Raw genomic sequence first — 21,817 nt, 5'->3', positions numbered from 1 at the left:
GATATACAGAATGCTTTGCAGCTGCCTGTACATGCTACGTGTTTTCTGGTGCCTTGCTATACAAAGGTGATGCATTTCCATCTCCTTGGGGGCTGTGCCCAAATACTGTGCCATGGTACAGCTCAGAAGATGGAGTCATGCCAAGGTGCAGGATGTTCATAGGCACAGTGCTGGCTTTGTAATGATCTCCCAATGATGAGGGACCAAAACTACAGTCCTTATTTTAAAAAAAATGGCACCTTCTTGTTCATCGCAGCTGCTGCCTGTGTGTGGTCAGCCGTATTTTCAAGCTCACTTGCTAGAGTAATGCTTTATTACTGTGTACTCCCCTTAGCCCTGCTAAGCAACGCTGAGCTGCAGCTTCTGTTCTTGTCAGTGATTAGAAGGATTATTTGCTGAGCCAAGATCAGTGACATCAATTGAAATGCCTGGGAAAGGCTGCCAAGGACCAGGACAAATAGGTATTGGGGAGGGTACATTTGACTGGCAGACCCTCTGGGAAGTGCTGATCCATGAAGATGAAAGGCCTAGCTGGAGTCTTTTCATATCCTGTATGAATTTGCAAGTTGGGGATTTAAAGGCAGGCTGAAAGGAAGAACGTCTTCATAATGATGTTCAGTAGCTCAGATGATCTGCAAAGAATGGAAGGATGGTATCTCCTAGTTCTTAAAGGAAATGGGCTGGATAAGTTATCTGGTAAATGCCATTTTGCTCCAGGTGGCTGAATTGCAGTAAGCATGGAACAACATGCAGGTATTTATAGATGCTTGTTGGTGTACAGTGGTACTTGGACAGTGCTATGTTCAGAACTCTTAGTACGGTACCCAAGTTACTGAGGAGTCTAGCAGTACTTCTGACCCAGGAGAATGAAAAGCACTGGCAGCATGGAGCTCAAGTCACTCTGCAGCTGAAGCAGCATGCGGGCTTCTGTCCTTGTGGTACGTGGCCTGAATGCTGCCCAAAGTCACTATCAGCTTAATGGTCTGGTTCAACCAACCTGCTTTGGTGGACCCAGTTCTGATGGTATCTGGTACCAAGGGCTTCAGAAGGAGCTGGAACTCTTCCCCAACTCCTGCATGTCCTTTCAACAGACAGCTGAGTACTGGCATGTTCAGGGTATATTGTACTTGCTGCGTGGTTGGGACTAGAGGCTAATACTTCAGACTGTAGCCTTCTCTCTCTCTAGGTAATCTTTGGGGACATATTTTTCTAGTACCAGACAGTTCAGACTCCCTTCAAGCATTAATGAACAATTTCAATAAGGAAAACAACCAGGAGTTTTGTATGCATTTGAAATAAGAGATGGTTACCCTTCATAACGCTTCAATTTTCCTGCCCTATGATCTGTGCAGTCCTAAACCTGCTCCCTCCTGTGTATCTGCACACTGTAGACAGCTCGGAGCATCCAGCCGTTATAGTTGTGATTTCTTTGTGGCTCCTATAATTTATTCATCCCAAGATGCTCTCCTACATCTGCAATAACATTGTTTCAGTTTGTTATAGCACTGGCTTTAAAGTTTTATAAACCTGGTGACAAGTTGAAAAGTTACAAGAGGATTGTTGTAGAGGGCTAGTGTAAGAAATAAGGCTTCCAAATACAAATGTTTGCAGGAATATATGTGTCAAAGGAACTATGCCTGTGGGATTGGCAATACCTTTTGCTGGGGGACAGTCTGCAGTGCAGATAGGTTAGAGGTTGGTGCAGGACACTTGGCAAAGCTGACCTTGATGCTTTGCTTCATTGCCTCCTGCTCCCTACTCCTGTATCACCTGTTGCCACACTGCTGTCTTGTCAGAATGACTGCACTTGCACTGGCATACTGCACTGGATCTCTGGAGGGTTATGGAAGGAAGCATCGTGTCTGCTATTTCCCAACTTCCCAAAGCTTGCTTGAAAAACAAGCTGTCTTGTTTGGCAAAGAAGTTTTTCCTGTTTATGAGAGATGTAAGCATGTCCCAAGACAGAGATGAGCTGCAAGGGTTTTCAATTTGCTTTTAACCCAAAAGAAAGTGGATCAGGTTGTTTGTGAGGGTGTTCTTGACCTGGACAGTTCATCTTACAACCTGTTATGCCATCATCCATGGGGCATCGCTCTTCTCACTATGTAAAATTTTCCATCTATTAGGCATGCTTTGTAGTGGAATCTGTTCTGATCAAGCTTTGCAGTTCTGTTTTCACTGGAGTATGAATATGCAGTGATGAGTTGAATCTCAATTTCAGTGTAGCCCATGCACAGTAATAGGTATGCTTGACTGCTCTATGCTGGGTGTAGCTGATCAAAGAAGGCAGTGTGGATGGCTAGGCTCCATGAAAGAGGCTTTATTTGGTACACAACACAGCAGCCTCTTAGGCTGTACATTCTCCTGGTCAGAGCTCTTGACCTTTGGGCCCTTTCAGGAAAGGGGAAGGGAAAGGCGGGAAAATGTATACCCATGTGGGATCATTGATCTGGATGCATGATGTCCAATCCATTCTCGAACTGTTCTGACAGTCAAATTATGTATGCAAAACCCTTGTTTCCTTGGGGCTGATGCAGCTTTGGCAGTAGCCTTTGAGGACCCTCAGCAGACCCTCTGTATGCTTGCAATAATGGACAGAAAGAAACAACTTTGCTGCAATATGCCCCGAAAAGGATTTTCCATTGGTATAGATGTCTTGAGCTTTAAAACCCAAGATTTTTAAGAAGAGGTTTCTACTATTATACTGTACCTTATACTACCATATATTCTCTTCAAATATATCAGCATTTTTCTTATTCTTAACTGAAAGTGTTCTGTTTTGTTGCCATCTCTTTTCAATGGAGAAATGATATACAGATATTTCCCAGTCAGTCTATTCTATGTCCCTGGATACTCAAAGGTTTTAAAAAAGCAAAGGTTAAAGCATTTAAATCCTACAGTCAGAGGTTTCTGGAGTTATGTACTATGAGATACAAGTATGACATGACACTCCAGTGCTGTAAATGTTTCTGTGTAGCCTAGGGTATCTCCAGCGCTGTGACACTGTAGTATCTAAACTGAGAGTGTGTGTGTACATTACATCTTGGTATTTAAGGCTGCTGAATATTGAAAACTACCAAAATATGGTAAAACTAAGACGCAGCTTTGGTACTGAGCTAATGATGGTGTGCTGCAATGGTACTGCTGGGGCTGTAGTCCTGTTGGATTGCTGTAGGCTCCTGGGATGTAATGTTGCAGGTAGCAGAGGATGCGGTGGGTCCTTGATGCTGGAGAAGGGCCAGATCCTACCAGTGTGGCATGGTAAGAATGGTACAGTTCTGACTTAGGGTGAGATATCCCCAGGCTTTGTGCTGGCATGGACAGGTAGGGGTTATGCCCTTTCTTCACATGCTAGGGGCTTCTGTGTGCTGTGATTTAAACTAAGGTATTGCAAACGTGCAGCTGAGATGGAAGGTTTCTTCAGAGCTGGCAAGTGTCTGCGCCTTCCTCTGCTCATGATTGTTTCAGTACAACTTAGGTCATGCATCTATTGTCGCTTCAAGTCCTGGTGTGCAGGGTCACCATGCATTGGATGGCTGTTTGTGTGGGAAATCAAACAGTGGCAGTTCTGTACATGTGAAACAGCATTCTCCTGAAGGGGAGAGTTACCAGGGGATGCAAAGGGCAGTCCTGCACAATGGTTGTGTGTAGTGAGTGTCCTGTGCACACTGCCATCAGTTACATATGGTCACCTTGGTGGCCTTCTCACATCTCTGCTTCTCCAGCAATAGGAAGTAGCTTGTGCATAAACACACAACCATTTGGCTAGCTGAAGGAAAGAGACAGCATCTTGATGCTTTTTCCTTCTGCTAGAGGGATGTTTGGAGAAATAAAAGATGGTTGTAGTGGGCTGCAGAGTAACATCCAAACCACTCTAGACATAGCAGATTTGAGCTGATCTCTTTTGCAGGCAGGAGGTACAACTGCCTGCTCTGTGGCTCATCCAGATAGATGGTAAGAGTAGAAATCTATTGAACTCCTAGAAACATCTTTGCAACAAGGCAGATGTCAGGGACCCATCTTATCTGCCATTGCTAGATTTGAGGTTACTTTGTCTATCCTTGCAGTGGTGACATCCTGTGACTGCTGAGGCTCAGCATGACTTTCACCAGCACCGATACAGTCTAAAAAAACAAGAATCAGATGTGGATATCTGCTCACACCACATTATGCTTTTCTTTAACAGAAATCCCACTGATTGTGCTGAAAGATCCCTTGGACTAAGGTAGCGTGTGAGGACAAGTAAAGCATCTGACCTCAGGGGCGCTCTGCAGTATGCTGGTATGGGGGAGTGGATGCTCAAGTTTAAACAAGCAGTGGTCCCCTTTCTGCCCAAAAGACAGGGATGGTCCTTCCACAAGAGGGTAGGGTTCTTGCACAAAATAGTTAAGAATAAAGCAAACTTGTGAAGGGGCCTGAAGTACTCTCCATTCACTGGTTCTGAAATGGGTCGCAAAGAGATTGTCCCAGCTTAAAAACTAGAAAATAGGTCAATGTGACTCATATGTCAATATTTGCTGCATTTATGGCAACTTGTAGAAGGGAAAAATCTTATCTGTCTTCCATAATATTTCACAGAATATCCCATTTCCATGACAAAATTCTCCCTATGCCCTTGGTCCTGGTGTTGCTTCACTGCAAAGACAGCCCAATATATTCACTACATCTTAGAGTCAAGTTGCTAAGTAACAACCCAAAGATCACCATACAGTCTCTTCAAACGCTGTGGCCAGCTGAAAGCTAGGATCTGCACAGAGTACCAGCAATTCCTTCTGAGACAGAGGTCTCAAGGAATCAGTGTATGTGTAGCAGAGAGCAGCCTGGTAAAGCAGCAGTCCTGCCAGGTCCCTGCCACTGTGCTGCCTGGAGGTGCCCTCATGTGAGAGGGAACAGCTTTATCACTTCCCCTATGCTTTGTGTTGAAGGGCTCTGAGGTTTTGAACATTAATGATGTCCTCGAATGAGATATTTTTGTTGGCTCAATTGCATGATTTTGCCATGTGTATAGATTGGAAAATGGTGAACTGTGGAAACCTTGCTGAAACAAGCTCTCAGTGGAAGAAAGACTGTGAACTGCTGGACTAGAGGATGACTCTCTGCCCCTGAGGCTTTCTATTCTACCATGCTGGCTTCTTTCTAGGGATCTTGTAGCATTCACATGATATCTTAATAGGAGAGTTTGCAGAAAGCTCTTCGTCTGCCTAACTGGAAATTCTTGGTTATGGGAAAGTTGTTGGGTAGACTGGCTGATTCCTAGCCTAGCCCTTGGGTTTTGCAGCACAAATAAAATGTGGTGGCAATGCTTGTTGCAAATGATCCCCACCGTGCATCTTTCCATGATGCTGTTATCCCTAAGGAGCAGCTCTGCAAGTCCTGCAGTATCACAAGTTCAAGCCTCAGGAGGGCTGAGTCAAAGCTGCTCCAGTACTGAGAAACAGAGTTCACATGTTTTGCTCACTAGGCTATTTCCCAAATGAGAACATTTCTGTGCTCTCAGTGAAGAGGCTAAGTTCACTCTGCATTTCGTAGGCGACTCCACCCCACAGCAGGAGAGAAGTCATGTTGGAGAGGATGGGAGTCCATGGCTGTATCGTTTGCAGCATGCTTTCAGCTGAACAGTGCTATGTATTGCAGTGCTCCATCTGTTCCTGTATCAGCCCAGTTATCTTTAGATCTGAACATGCCAGTGTTGTATGGTGGTGGTATGAAGCACTTCAGCTTGCACCCCAGCATTCCTGTAGTAGTTAGAATTGCTACTGCAGAAAACTTTGCCCAGGATAAAAGTGTCTTTTTTTTTAATTATTTATTTTCCTGCTTAAGTTTTTATTCAGGTTTTTACACAGGCAGAACTCCCACAGCCTTTATATATATTTTTTTATATCTATATATTTAAAAAGCTGTCTGTATTTGAAAGCAATGTTCCAAATTGCCACCTGTTTCAATAGCAATGCTCCAGCATTGGAGAGGATTACTGCAGAATGCTAAAGTATCTTCCCACAAGTGAAAGCTTCATCTGGTTTGATTGAAAACCAAATTAGATCTTGAGAATCTGACCTTCTGACATCCTGTCATATATACGTTTAAAGCATCTAGCAATAAAGTGTGTATGTGCACAAGAGTGCCAGCACCTCAATATAGAACCTAGATCCAAATACAAGTGCATGTGTGTCATGTTGCTATTTGAATATGTAAATAAATGGGGTTATATATAGCTTTATATGTTATGTACATGTTAAGTGAAGTTGGCAGATACAACAGCTGAATAGCTTTGCTGTTTCTGAATGCTGGTAGAAGTTCCCTGCATGCGCCCTACATCTCTCGTGCTTGCTCCTACCCCTCTCAGCCTTTCTGCTATCACATTTTTCAGGCCTCTGGAGAAGATCGTGTGTGGGGACAGGAGTTGTTAATATTCTGAGTCTGTGCTGAGTTGCTAGGCTACAGATAAAAATGAACATTCAAGGAAAAGGGATGGTAAAAGGAAAAGGATCTGCTGAGCTGTTTGGAGATCCAGAAAGGTCCTCTAGTCAGATGAAAGGGATGATTTTGGGGAAGGAGGGTGTGCATGCATGTGGGATGAAATGCAGGCAGTCCCTGCTGCCCTGATGCAAGCTGAGTCTCAGGCCAGCTCCAGCCAGAAAAATGGCAGAGGAGGGAGTAAAAGGCAAGATCAAGTAAAAGGCCCCCTTCCACGTCACTGCTTGCACGGTGTGCACAGCTGGCCTCCTGCTGTCTGTGCCACAGTGCAGTGGGTCAACAGGCTGGAGTATGCAGTCTTATACATCCTTTGCCCCCACTTTGCACGGTGCACTGAGCTCCCATCTGAGGCTCTAGTAAAGAGGGAAGCAAACCCAAACCATACTCACTGCTTACAGATCGGACCTCATCTCCCTTCTCCACTGCAGCAACCTGCTATCACAGTATGTCCTTTAACTTCAGTGTGACTGCAGGGGAAGGCAGTCTGTGGCTTGTATCTCCCTGTCCATCCCCTTTGGTGCATTCCTAGGTCATGGATACAGAAAGTTGACCCTTTTATCCATCAAGAGTGTGCAGCTAAGGTTCAAGGGGACTTGAGGTTTTACAGTACACAAGCTCCTGTCTGAGCCTAGTTTTCCTGGGTCCCAGTCTAGTTCCTGAACACAAACCCACTTCCTTTTCAGCTGTTCCCCCCATAAATGAATGTCAGGTGTTTAGCTGTACAGGCTATCAGACCTACCACATGCCTTGTGGTCCGCTCTTCTGGAAGGATGGCTTTGCCCTGTGCTCCTGTTCCTGTCTGCAAGATTTCTGTTCCCTCTCAATATTACTGGCTGTATCAGAACCCTCAGAAAAATTAAACAGTGCCTTTGGGTATTTTTATTATCTGGATACTTTATTTACCGAGCTCACATGGGCTCCCTGCCAATAACTTTCAGCCAGCTCTGCAAATAGAGATCCTTGGCTCCAGGACTGTTGGTCCTGGTACTGCAGAGAGCACTCACTCAGCATGGACAGAGACTGCAGCTTGTTCTCTGCCATCCACTTGGCCATGAAGTCCATGTCTGCTTGCTTGTGGACCTCCACAGCCTGCTGAAATCTTTTTCTTCATGCATCCTGTAATAAGCTTGACTTGTTTCAGCAGAATCAGGAGTGTTTCATACAGCTGCATTTTGAATGCTATTGTCAGTTAACTATACTGCACCCGTCCATTGGGTTTATGATCCCACAGCCAAGACTTGGATGTGGAAGAATGATAGCATCGGCCATATTGTGTGCACTGCTGCTGGTGTCAGCCTGGACTGGTTCCCTTGGCTTTACCCTGGCATAACCAAGAATCATAGAATCATAGAATGTTTTGGGTTGGAAGGGACCTTTAGAGATCATCTAGTCCAACCCCCCTGCCGTGAGCAGGGACATCTTTAACTAGATCAGGTTGCTCAGAGCCCCATCCAACCTGACCTTGAATGTTTCCAAGGATGGGGCCTCCACTACCTCTCTGGGCAACCTGTTCCAGTGCTTCACCACCCTCATTGTAAAAAATTTCTTCCTTATATCCAGTCTGAATCTATTCTTCTTTAGTTTAAACCCATTATTCCTTGTTCTGTCACAAGAGGCCTGTCTAAAAAGATTGTCCCCATCCTTCCTATAGGTCCCCTTTAAGTACTGAAAGGCCACAATAAGGTCTCCCTGCAGCCTTCTCTTCTCCAGCCTGAACAACCCCAGGGCAGACTAACCCATGGATGGAGGCGGAGGTAGACTAAATCCATGATGATACACTGTCTGTCCAGTACCCTTGACAATAGAAATGGTTTCCTGGAACAGATCAGTTGGTATTCCTGTACTTTTTGGTTGTCCCAGCACAACTATACAGTGCTCTGTTCACACCACAGTTGAGACAGTTGATTGCTAGCCCTTTTCTGTAGTGATAACTCAATCTTACTGAGTTTGTCAACTTAGGGGCCACAGATGCAGCTATGCAGAATATTCATATGTAGAAGCAGTCACCCCAGATATAGAACTGGGTCTCTGTGTGCAGGAGTCTTAGGAGTTTCAAGCACAATAGTTTGCATCCAGTTTGCTTGGACTTGTTGAAAAGTAGGCCTTGTTCTTCAAACCACAGCGCTGCCATCCTCTACCCTTAGGAGACCACCCTTGACCTAAATGAACCCTATTGCCAGAAGTAAGTTCTGAAGTTCTGCTCTTCTGCATTTCACCATCTTATCTGCTTACTGCCAGTTATTCTTCCTACATGATCAAACTTTGCTTTCTACAGGAAATAAACACCATTCTAACCTTTTGGTCAAACCAATCTGTGCCAGCCTAGCTGAGGTGATTGTGCCACCCAGGACATGTTAGTGGTCTTACACCATTTAAAGAATTTCTTTGCCTCTGGCTACCTCCTGGGAAATGACATCTTTGTGGCAGTTTCAGAACCTGGAATATTAAACCTTCCTTTTATAAGTTAAAACAGTGTCTTTAAAGCACTGTGTGCCTTAATATTGTTGCAGAGTCTCATGGTTTGCGTGCTCAGAGCTGTATATACAGAATTTTATTCTGCCATGCAAAGTAGTAATATTGCTCCATTCTTAGCATGATTCCCTACCTATGCAGCCCCAAGCTTCGTTGGTGGTCTTGACTGCCACAAGCTCTATTTAATCTTTTTTCCCCAGGGTTAAAAAGTCATTTCTGTTCATTACACTCTTAGCACTTGTCTAGAGATGTGGGGATCCCAAACTGCAGCATGGAGGCAAGTTAGCATCAGTGTCTTATTTTTACAGATAAGAGAAAATGAGGCATAGGTGAAAGTGCCCCAAAGTTTCCTACAGAATTATCACTGTGTGAGCTGAAATTGATACCCAGAGGTGTTTTCTAGAGTACCTAATTCCAATGGGCTACTAAGCCCCTTAATTGCTTTAATTCCACGTTCCTCCAGCCTATTTTCCCTAAGATCTCTACTAGTCAGTGTCTATGTGGAGGGCTGCAGAACCTCTCCTGCTTGGGGTGGAGTCTGACTGGATCAGTGTCCAGTAAAACTCTTGGTAAGGTGAAGAGGATGTTTCATTTAAAAAAAAAGAAAGGTACAGAGGAGTAGAGTTCTGGGAATGTTCTGGAGAAATTACGTTTTTCTGTTACCACATTGCTCCTGCTAGAAAACCTATTGAGTTTTAACCACTTGAAGTGAGCATCTCAGCAAGCAAGAGGTAAGAAAGTCACTACAGGGTGAAAATTCTCTGAAGATACATGCAGAGCCTGTGAAACACCTTTGAAAAGGTCTGGTTTTCCAGCATCACCTTTCCCTTGGCATAATCCACTTTTCTTCCCCCATCCTTCCGAGGGCTTTAGAAACTGATATCTTCACCAGTCACTGTTCTAATGTCTCAGTCTAATTCAATTTACTCTAATAGGCTAGTTGTTGCATGTTTAATTAAATACAACGTGATTATTAAAAACATTTTTGAGCTTTAATGGCTGGATATTAGATATGCCCATATGTGTATGCAGGAGGGCACTGGCAACACATGCTGTAAGGCAGTAAGGGTAGTGCCAGGAAAGTACGAAAAGATGAGCTGGGCAAAGCTAGGTGGGAGAGGGGAGGAGAAGAGGTGGGATACAGGCACCCAGCACTGTCCCATTGCTTGTAGGTGTGCAGAAGGCAATTGTGTAGCATACTAGATTAGTGAAGGCAAAGTGGAAGGTAAAGTTGGCCTTTCTGAAAGCACCATGTTTTCCCAGTCATGGGTCAGCAGAAGCCTATGGCAGCATAATCTGTTTCAAATCACCAAGTACTTCAAGCCAGAAAGCTTGTTGTAATATAAGCATGCTCTCGGACTCCCTTTCCCAGCTATGCAATATATGATCATAGCACTTCTCTGAGACTCCACAGAGATAGTGCACTAATGCTTGTGTATCTTACACCGTGGTAATGGGTGACCTTGTGCATACCTAGAGAGAGGTTAAAAGAACCAGTAAAAGGGGCTAAGTTAAGATTTTTGCCTTAAGTAAATATGGTAAGAGAGAGAAGGGATCTGGGAAGACTTAATGAAGCCATTTGGAGACACCTGATGCACTAGCAGAACATAGATGTAAACAATAAGCCTTTAAGGATCTCCAGGAGGGGGAAGAACCCATGGTACCTGCACTGTCTGGGACTCATGTCATTCCTGGGACATCCTTCACTTGGGAAAGCATACATCGTACTTCTTATGGTGGGAGGGGGTGTCAGCTTGCTGCCCTCCCTGCAGTATCTCAAGCCAGTCACCCCTCTAACTTGCCATTTTCCTGGAGGAAATTACTCAGCTGGGGACTTGCTGCCTGAGCTCCCTCTTTGTTTAAGTGAGCATCTTACCTGTTTTTAGTTCTCTTGGTACTACACTGAGTCCTTACCAGTTCCCAGCCCATCTGTCAGTGCAAAGATAATGTAAGCCCCATCCCTTTGACTTTCTGCCTGAAAGCTGATTAAATTCATGCATCACCTTTTTCTGAACTTAATGTATGGCCTTGCTTCTCTGGCCTTAGTTGGCTGTCTGGACAAAGCATGCCCTTCTGTGCTGGTTTGGCATGGGAAGGTATAGGAACGAAAAATGAGCTTGACCATTTCTCATTAAGTGGTTCTTCTCTGGGAAAGACAATTTCTCAAGTTATCATGAGATTTGGAGTGAAAGCTAGCTGGTGATGCAGAAATGGGAAGGTCAAACAATCCTGCTTTTGGGGATAGAATTGACTCTGGGTTTTGCCCAGCTACTAGTTCATGGAGAACCGAGTGAGGAGACCAGACCAGCAGAAATGGTATGCAGTAGCTCACAGATTTTATGGCTTATGAACAGAAACTGCCTGGCATTGTTTTCTAAGAGCTTGCCTGAGGAAGATGTCATGCTGCAGGTGGTGATTTCAGGATTGCTGCCTGTAGCACTGAACAAGGTTGCTGTTTTGCATGTGCTCATAGAGCAGGTGATATTCATCCCTGTGTCCATCAGTTCTGCCTTTCTCCTCTTGACCTCTGCTTCCAGCATGACTGGGGCTGTTAAGCAGATGACATACGGTGCTGCCTCCTGCTCAGATAGGACATTAATATACAGATTCAGAAGTCTGAAAGCCTTGTCATGGGCAGATCAACGCCTTTTTGGCTTAGGACCCAGCTAGGTATGTCCTCTATCTTATACCTGCAGGACCAGCACCAATCCAGGTGCTGCAAGGATAGGGCATGGCAGGAGAGAAATAGGGCAACAAAGTGGCACTTTACTTGCACACCCCTAGTTGCTGAGGATATAGCTGATATCTGTCCCAGTTTCTGGACATGCATTCAGCAATTAAACACATGCAAATTACTACAAAAGTAGATCAGATTAGTGAGGGGAACATCTCCATGCAAAGTACTTCTCAGGTCCTAAAGAAAATGAGTTCAAGAGCACAAAGACCTGCAGCACAGAAGGGCACAGAGCATATCCTAGAGGCCAACACATTCCTGTCCCCTTGCATTACTGGCAGAGAGGTTGCAGGTGGAAGGTGCTCTTCCTGATCCCCAAGTCAGTGCTGACATCTGGTTATTCAAAAATAGGGGAGGTGGAAAGAGATTGTGGCTTTCTCACCTGCTAAGCCCAAATGGAGGGAGAAGGGCAGTATCTAAAATAGTTGTCACTTTATGTAGAACAGTTATCATGCAGAACTTTGTACTTGTAAACTGGGCACTGACTTGCACCAAAAGAGAAACTAAAAGCAGCATTTTGGCAGAATACTCTCCCCATGAAAAGTACAGTAAGTACAAGAGCCTGCTTCCTCCTGCCCTAAGCAAAGGTGAGAGTGAACAGACTTTGTGCTGTCTTAGGGCTGGAAAGACTGCTGTCAGGTATTTACTTATGTCAGATTAACTGGTGCTCGTTAAGGTCTGCGACCCGTTGATTTATCTGCGTGGAAATGGACAATCCCTTATGAGGGCAAAGTAGTTTTCTCAAACAAGCTTGCTGAGGAAGAACTGTGGCTGTCTTGCTCTGTCCTTCATGTATTCTCCTGTACATTTTACACTGCTCCAATTCTTTGCAACTGATTGCAGGCACATCCTGTCTCCTCCCCTTAAAAATAATTTCTCTTATTTCCCCTACCCCGTCCTTAAAATGAAACATACTTGAGGACTACTTTGTCCTTTAATTTCTCTCCCAAGAATGACGGGAACAGGAGCTGGTGTTTAATCATCAAAGAAGTTGAAGCCAACAAACTGTTCATTAGTCTCTGGCAGTGGCAGCTTGGTTTTTACTAAGTCAGATGTTCCATTTTTCTCCCTCTTTCTGGAGCATCTTGGCTTTCCTAATGTTCTTTTGTGATCTTGGACAAGGAGACCATATGTCATTTGCTTATATGGGGAAGGACTTTTATTTGGTCACTTCTCCAAAAGGAGGTGCTTTATCAAAGTTGGGGTGGAGGGGAAATGGGGGAAAAAAGTCAAGTGGCACAGCTAGTGGTAGAGGCAAGCTGCAAAACCTCCTTTATCCCTCATGCCTAAAGTGATGCAGCAGCAGAAAAACAGTGTGCATTCTACCCTGCAGAAATGTTATTGTTTCTAGTACCTTACAAGTGCTTGGTGAAACACAACCCCCACTAGCAGCCTGGAATAGTCACCTTCACTTTCAAAGCCCCTCCAAAAGGTATCCGAGTCATTCGTCATACACAAAAATGGACTAGGCACAGGAGACATCCATGTTGCCATAAATACTGTATTCTGAGCAAAGATTTGACCCTTTCACATACATTATTCCTTCCATTTCTAAACCTGGCTTCTGAGTCTAGTGTAGCTCCCAATGAACATGCACAATTCTGCCTCTGGATGAGTTTAGTACTGGGGCCTGTCTAGGTCACAGCACAAAGGAAAATGATCTGACCCAACCTGCCAGTGATCCACATCTCCCAGGAGCTGTGCTGAGGGTTTATGAAGAAGCCTGCCCAGGAGGAATGCTTCTGGTGACTTTCTGTTGGAAGATGGAGCTTCTGCCTTGCAGCAGGAGGCTCTGTGTCCTTGGGCTATTCTTTCCTATTATTCCCTTCCTTTTATGACTTGGACTGTATTTTCCACATTAATGCCTAGACCTTCCAAAATACCGTTAAGGTCCTGACGTCATGCTTTTATAACAGCAAATTCCACAGGCTCTGTGGAAAGTTATTTCTATTACCTTGCATTTAGTCTGTTTTCGTGCAACAACCCATTGCAGAATATCAGATACTGTCATCATACAGCTCTGTTCTGTGTTTAACCCATGCAGCAGTTCTCCCCTGCCCTTGCTGCTTCCTGCTTCTATCAGAGCCTTTCTACTACTTCTGAAAGTCCATGTACTTATTTGTGTTCTGCTCAGTAACCCTTAAGTATCTAAAACGGGTGGGACCCTGTAGGCTTGAGTTGCACAGGGTTATGATTATTTACTGACTTAATGCAAGCACTGCAGGGAATCAGAAAAGAGTAAGACAGATTTGTACTTGTTTCAAAGTGATGTAAATACAGTGGAGAGCTAAACTGCGGAACTCGTTACGACAAGATTGCAGGTGACAAAGGCTGAATATTCCAAGATAAGGCAAACTCTCAGAAGAGAAACTGAGTATCTTCAATTAAGAAGGTACCAGCTCTGGCTCAGGAGATCCCAAAGCCTCAAATAGCTGGAGAATTAAGTATCACAACAGAGACCCTGTTTTGCTTATAACCTCCCTGCTATTGTCTTTACTGCTACTGAAGAGAGGATACTAATGTAGAAAGACTTATGGTCTGACACAGTACAACTGTGTCTCCAAAATCAGCATAAGCACACTTGTAAGAATACCACTTGGGACATGCACCATGTTTGTGTTCTGCATGCTGACATGAGACTGTGCAGGAGAAGGGCATCTCTTTCTGGTGAAGAGGGGCTTCTTAATTTTGGACCCCTTCTCTCACTACAGTGAGCAGAAAGGGACACATGATGCTATTCTCCTGTTGTTGTTTAACCCCAGCCAGCAACTAAGCACCACGCAGCCGCTCGCTCACTCCCCCTGTCCTGGTGGGATGGGGGAGAGAATCAGAGGAGTAAGAGTGAGAAACACTCCTGGGTAGAGATAAGAACAGTTTGATAATTGAAATAAAGTAAAATGGTAATGATAATAATAACAATATAATAATAATAGTAATAATATTAGACAAAGCAAATGATGCAGAATGAAATTGCTCACCACCCACTGGCTGATACCCAGCCAGTTCCCGAGCAGTGATCACTGCCCCCCAGACAACTCCCTGCAGCTTACATACTGAGCATGACGTCATATGGTATGGAATAGCCCTTTGGGCAGTTTGGATCAACTATTCTGGCTGTGCCCCCTCCCAGTTTCCTGTGCACCTGGCAGAGCATGGGAAGCTGAAAAGTCCTTGACTAGCATAAGCAGTACATAAGCTGCTACATAAGCAGCAACAACTAAAACATCAGTGTGTTATCAACATTCTTCTCATCTTAAATCCAAACCACAGCACTATGCCTGCTACTAGGAAGGAAATTAACTCTATCCCAGCTGAAACCAGGATGCCTGCACAGGGGCATGCTTGAGCCTAGGGACTGTAACAGCATGTTACTGTGTGCAAAGGAGGAGTGCCTTAGGTGGCTTTCCTGCTAAAGACTGAAGCTGCTCTCTGCAGAGTGCTACCCTTGTTACTGAGGTGCCTTAACTGGTCCTGCTCTACCTGTTGCTGTTCTGTGATCTGTAGACAAGGAAGTTTAGGTTCCCACCCTGAACTGACTCCCTGAAGGGTTGTCTCCCTTGGTGGTCTGGGCACATCCCTGCATGCTGCTTAATGCATGTGGCTGGCCCACAAGCAACTGGCCACATGCCTGTGTCCTCAGCTGGGTTGTGGTGGCTTCAGGTAGTATCTGCTACCCCCAAGTGCTCCAGCTTCCTCCTGCCCTGTGGTTTGTCAGTGCTTCAGTAGCAATCAACCTGTGCTCACAGCACCAGGAGTGATCCGCTCTCCTGTGTTAGTCCCCTTTCCTGCACCCACATGTCCTCTTCACTGACTCAGCCTCCTTAAACTTTCCCTTCCTCTGCACAAGTGGGTTTTTTCCCATTAGGCTCAGAGGCAGCTTTGGTCTCCTGTGACAGTGGGCTCATTTCTGCTCCCAGACTGCACAGAGCCAGCACAAGTGGGGAAGGGTCCAGGGTGAGTCCAGGTTTGCTTTCTAAGGATAGGTGAGCATTGGACTCCCAAAGGGGCTCTGTGAGATGGATGTGGAGGGGCTCCTATGGTAAATGCTAATAAAGGTGTTTGGAATGTAAGCCAGTGGAAATTCATTCTTGAATTCATACTCATGGTGCCAGCTTATTTCCCTTCTTGCTGTGCCCCTGCTGTTGTTCCCTTAGATGTATCTACCCTGTCCTCTGAGAAACTGGGGAATTCCTGTGCATGCTTGACTGAATTTGTTGCCTCTGGGGTACTGCAGGAAATTCCTTCCTCCATCCATGCACCTCTTACGTCAACATTTCAGCCTTTCACTGTTCAGTTCTCTTTGGTTTGGGGGTCTCTGCTGAGTTTCAGGAATGGCTGTAATTATCAGTCTCCTTCTCTTGTCTGGAGATGCGTGCTAGCAGCTGTGTCCTCAGTATCTGGTAGGATGCACTGTCATTTCAGCATGTAAGGCCCTCAAGAAGGCTCCTCTTCCTTCTCTGGGGCTTTTGTGGGCCTCTAAGGTGAGCTGTTCTCCCTCCTCGCAGCAAGGCACCTCTGCAACACGAAGTGTCTGCTGGGTACACGTGTTACTCTCACCTCTGTTTTGCGTGCGTCACACGCAGCAAGGAGGAGAGAAAAAGAGAGCAAAGTCTTTGCAAAACCTGGGAGTGGGGGAGGCGAGGGGGGCTGGGACTGACAGCTCACAAGGAGCTGCTTGGCAGGAGCAGACTGAATGGAGGCATGCGGAGGGGGGGCCCCAGGGGGATGGTAACGCTTGAGCAGCTTTCCAGCAGGCTCAGGTGCCATCTCGGCTTCGTGAGGGGCTGAAGGGGAGCCGTAGTGCTGAGTGCTGTCCCGCACGCAGCTGGGCCGCAAGGTCTGCCTTGCACGGCAGGGAGGGCAACGCAGGAGTACTGTGGTGAATGGAAGGGCTGGAAGGAGCATTGGAGCTGTGCAGCTTGTGAGCTACTGGGTGTGCCCATAGGGCACAGTAGCTTGTGAGCTACCGGCTGTGTCAGCGGCACCTGTCCTCCCAGGGAAGACCGACCTGTCTGGGATGGACACTTGCCCTGCTCTTTTCCTTCTGCCCAGAAATCCTGCCCACTGTTCAACAATGTGATGGGGTAGGGAGAGCAGGAGAATGAGAAGTGGAGCACAGGAATCAGCAGGGAGAGGGGCTGAGAGAAACCTCAGGCACTAGATGAACCATGATTATCCCATGCTCCAGACTTCTGTGATGCTGCCTAGAGAAGTCTATTATGCCAAGAAGCCCAGGAAGGTTGGAGAACAGAGCTCAGCCTAGGGCTGGGCTGGCTGTTCTTCCCCAGAAAGGTTTCTGTGGCTGAAGAACATCATTAGCCTGATGGCTAGGGTGTAGGCTTTTATTTCTGCACGCTTCTGAGTTTGTTCCTATCAATCCTGGAAATACAGAAGATGTGTTTAGAAGGCATAACACTTAGGTGCTAATGTCTGTTCACTTTGTATGTAGCTTGCCCTTTTTGACTTCTGGAGATCAGTGCCACCTCTTGTCTGCTGCTGCTTGAAGGCTGCAATGACAGCAGGGTGGCCTGGTTAGGGGTGAGGTGGTGTAGGACTCTGTCAAGGATTAGGAAAATGCAGGTCAGTAAAGCAGCTTGACAAGACGTGCGGGTGGAGTTCTCAAAGGGGAAGAATGGAAATGATGCCTCTGTAGCTGAGTTTCTCACAAACAGGGGAAGAGTCTGTTACCAAGGAGAGTAACAGGTGCTCTGCTCCCCGTGCTCTGACTGCAATGCAGGTCCAAACACCCTGGAAGGGGTACAGGGGAGAACATTTTCCTTTGCAAGGTCTTGACCAAAACAAAAATGTTTGTGCCCCTGAGAGATGGACTGTGAGGCTTCTGAGGTAGAAGTTTAGCAGTCTTTTAAAAAGCAAAGCAAAACAGTTTCTTGGCCAGAAAGCTGTCACTGTGTTTTTGTTCTTTTCAATATAACACAGAAAGTGACAGATATAGCTTTTGTATCCAGTCTACATCACAGATTTACTCTGTGACCTTTCAGATAGGCATGTGGGTCTAGATTTCTGAATCATAGTTAGATACCCGAAAGCTGGCATGCCCATAATGTGGGATTATTTGAGCTTGTTTTCAGAGGTGCTAATCAAACCTGGCTTTGAGTGAAGTCAGTGGGAGAAGACAGGCAAGCAGGATGCCTCTGTGCTCAGCCCAGATGTTAGTGCATGAGCAAGGTTCTCACCAGCCCCTTGAACAGAGCTGGAATTTGCAGAGCAGAAAAGCCCGTCATGCAAATCTGTGTGGTCAGGAGGATTCCTGTGGCACTGTAGGTATCTGCTTGGGAAAACACAATGCGTCTCTAGCCCCACCTGTTCTAGATCATTTGCAAGCATTTGCAAAAACACTTTTTATTTAAGGACTTGTGAAAAATCACTGACTTCTGTAACGCCACACTGTGAGCAAGACTTGTGTCCACTTTCTAACCAACATCCTGTTATTTTAATGCTAGCTGGTTTACCCCCAAAAATCTTGTCTCCTAGCCTATTTAAGACCTGTTGTGAGAATGTTTTCTGTCACTGGTGTGTACAAGACCCCTTCCTGTACTACTGTTTACCTGAGAAGAAATAATTGTTCTTCTAGTATGGTGCCACAATACTGTGCCTCTGAACAAGCTGATCTGGGGCCTCTGGATCTCCCCTGGATGTGCTGTTACTGTCCAGCAGCTAGTATGGTTTCTGCAGAGCTACAGCTGTGGGCCACAGCCCTCCCTGCCCTCCATAAAATTCCTGTCTTAGCAGCAGTTTTAAGTGTCAACTTGTTACTATTGAGTGGGAGAGAAGCAGGAGATATGTATGGCATTGGGCTAGCTGGGGATGGTTAGGGAACTGCCCCTTTACCAGTGGATTATGCTCCACTGGTGACAGATTTCCTCCACATATGTCCCTTCCTGAGAATCATAATGAACTCCCAACTTAGCTCATGTAACAAGGCAAGTGCTAATAGCTTGTCACGGCTGGCCTGGGTTGACTTTGAAACCTTGGCCTCGAGGTGAGGTTCTCCATGTGCCCTTGGGAATCTCCTGAGTTTCTGCTCAAAAGAAAATTGGCTTTTACCAATTGTGTGGTAACAGGCAGTGGCTGAGCATGACTGCATTGTGTCCAGACACCTTTATGTGACTTTATTGGCAGATCAGTCCTTGAAGTCTTTGGCACAGTGTAGCCCACTGTTGGTTGACATCCTTTAGTACTATTGTAGTCCTAACTACTGCTAGTTTTACAGCCAAACTCTAAGCAGGCTGGGACAACATGACTGGGATGCAGTTTTGTTTGATTAGAGTCATGTAATGTCATTTTGTCCCCTACGACGCTCAGGCTTGTTTCCATTTTCCCAGAACAAAGCACAGTCCTCACAACCATGGGAGGTATGGACGCAAACATTTGGGTGCCAAGGAATTTGGAGACTCACCAAAGGTCTCGGCAGTGGCAGTAGTGAAGGGACTGAGTTACGTCCCTACCCTGGAGCCAGGCTGATGTTTGCATATTTCTCTCCCAGGACTATACCATCACCATGTACTTCCAGCAGAGCTGGCGGGACAAACGCCTGGCATATAATGACCTTCCTCTCAACCTGACCCTGGACAACCGGGTGGCTGACCAGTTGTGGCTGCCTGACACCTATTTCCTAAACGACAAGAAGTCCTTTCTGCATGGGGTGACGGTGAAGAATCGCATGATTCGGCTCCATCCTGATGGGACTGTCCTGTATGGCCTGAGGTAAGTTTAAGGGGAATCTTTGTTGGTTGCGGTCGAGAATGACATCTCATCTAAACTTCCCCCATTTCCAAAGATATTCTGGTAAGGCAAGGACCCAAAAGCCCAAAAGATACTCAAGTGTTCCACGGTTTTAAATATCTGTTCTTTCTCCAAGCTGGAAATGGTTGTTTCCTTCAGGCCTCCAAAGTTTCCTGTACTGCTATAGGCAAATGTTGGAGATGGGAATAGTCTGCTCTGAGTGTTTCAGGTCACTGTCATTCATGTTGCATAACACTTCCATTTGAAACACTCATTTTCCGTTGCTTATAATTTTCTGCAAGTTTGGCCTATGGAGATGAGACTTTGTTACTTTCGTATCTAACGCCGAATTTGTGTAGCATTTGAGTCAAATCACTTTAGTCATTTTTGAATATGAGATAGGAGACATGTTTTTGTACTGTTAAAAAAAAAAGTCTCTTTACCAGAGCAATTTTGAAGATTGAGGCTTGAAAGTTGATATTTAGTAGGGGAATGGTCCTCAGTGAGGAGGCTTTTTGTGGTGTCTGGAATAAATTAACGTAGGCAAGTCCACAGCCTATGAAAGTGCTGTACTTTTGTGCAGTGGAGGTGGCAAAGGTTGGCCTTACTGTATTTATCTGGATATGTGTAGATGCCAGGGTAGGTAAGAAAGTTCAGTGGAGGGGGCAGAGGGCTAAAAGGGGAGTTTGCAGCTGTAGATAAGAGTGCAGGTTTTGCATGCTGTAGCTGAAATTTAGGCAATAATTCTCCCAACCCTGTATTTGTCTGCTTCGAGCTTTTCTCCTTTTTTTTTTTTTTTTTTTTTTTCCTTTTTGACTACCAAAATTTACAGCTGGCTTTTTAGACCTGCCTCCACATTCACAAATGATTGTGATAGCAGCTCTGGGCTTACATTCCAGTGCAGCAAAGGGGGAGGAAAGACCTTTCTCCTTCAAAGAGGGTACACCCACCCTTCCCATTTACGGTACCAGCTCTTCTGCTGCTTCGTGTTTTGTAGTGAAGTCTGATTTCTTATGATTTTTTTTTCCCACATCTTTAAGTAGCAGGGGTGTTTTGGGGAGGGTAGCACTGGGTGTAGGCATAGCAAAATAGGAAGCTGCCCAGGGCATCATTCTGCCAGGGCAGCAAGGTGGCTATGCCCAGTGCATTCCCTATGGCAGAGCCCTGGGAAGCCAAAAGAGCAGCAATCACTGCTGGTGCTGAGGGACAGGCTGCGCTACATGGGGTGATGTATGTACTACTTTTTCCTTCCAATTAGTGGATGCCTCTTGTTCCAGGCCCAGAGACAGCAAAAGGGGCAACAAGGCCAACAGTGTGACTCTGTCCCAGTTCTGCCTCTCCCTTCACAGGACACGTACATCCCTCTCTCTGCCTTGGGCCAGTGATGTTGTTTGGCTGATGCTGCCAGGGAGCTCTGAGCCAGCTTTACTGACCCACCAGAAAGACTGCAGCCTTCCACAGCTGACTACCCCAAATTTCCTCATTGTGTTAACACGAGTGAAGGCTAGGCAAGAAGATGCTTTGGCTTGGGGTAGGTAGGAGCATAAATTCAGTCTGTTGGGAATGAGGGGGCAAAGAGTGCTGTTAAGCTCAGGCTGCTCTTTGCTGCTGAGCCAGCCCACCTGAGCATAGAGCTGCCTCCCCCACGCTGGTAGGAAATCTTTGCACACACCTGCACAGCAAAAGAAGCAGAAATGCTAGTATATTTTTATCAGCTGCCATTTAGTCAGCTCAAATAATGAGCAGTATGAACCCTGCAGCACAGGTGACAGGCAGTGGAAGTCCTTGGAGGGTTTGTACTCGAGCTGGCTTGGGCTGGGACACTGCACAAGCACCTCCTGCACTGTGCCTTCCCTTCCCCTCCTGCAGGGCCCAGCAGCGTGGGGAAGGGAGCTTGGCTCCCTCGCATGATCTGTGTAAATGGGTGAGAGGAGGAAAATTGCATCCAGGCCAAAAGAAAGAAAATGACAGCTGTTTGCCCCTGTTATTTCCAGGGCCATAGTAAGAGCTGCCTGTGTTGTTTTAACTTTTGGCTGGTTTTCCTGGAAGCTGCTCTCTTGCCCCTGGAGAAAATGGCAATTGCAAAAATGAAGCACTGAGCAACTGTGGCTCTGTTCCTGAACTGTACCTTAGGTCAGGATGGCTGGCTTTTACTGTCCTGAAAGCACTGCGGGGGAGGAGGGGGGAGGAAGCCAGGTGCCCTGAATGCTTGAAGTCCTTCTAGCTTTATTCATAGTGGTATGGGCAATATTTTCTTTAGGGCTGCTTTCTGTGCTGACTCCTGCACCTGTGGTTTTGCTGACAACAGAAGTGCTAGGTGCAGTTTTGCAGGTGCAAATAACTGTGATCCTATTCAAAAATACATAGCCATGTGCACAGCAGGTGTAAGAAAAC

General features: G+C 45.8%; 1 protein-coding gene across 2 annotated transcripts in view; it reads left to right on the top strand.

The window, feature by feature from the left end:
• Window positions 1–21,817, top strand: part of LOC104035998 (gamma-aminobutyric acid receptor subunit beta-4) — a 73,477-nt gene that overhangs the window by 30,668 nt on the left and 20,992 nt on the right. For both annotated transcript variants that reach the window (XM_009489459.2, XM_009489457.2), the window contains exon 4: window positions 19,185–19,405. In XM_009489459.2, coding sequence (XP_009487734.1) covers window positions 19,185–19,405 — 221 coding nt within the window. The remainder of the gene's footprint in view (window positions 1–19,184; window positions 19,406–21,817) is intronic.

The sequence above is a fragment of the Pelecanus crispus genome, chromosome 13, assembly GCF_030463565.1.
Source record: "Pelecanus crispus isolate bPelCri1 chromosome 13, bPelCri1.pri, whole genome shotgun sequence".
Lineage (NCBI taxonomy): Eukaryota > Metazoa > Chordata > Aves > Pelecaniformes > Pelecanidae > Pelecanus > Pelecanus crispus.
This window is presented reverse-complemented; position numbering and strand designations above follow the sequence as displayed.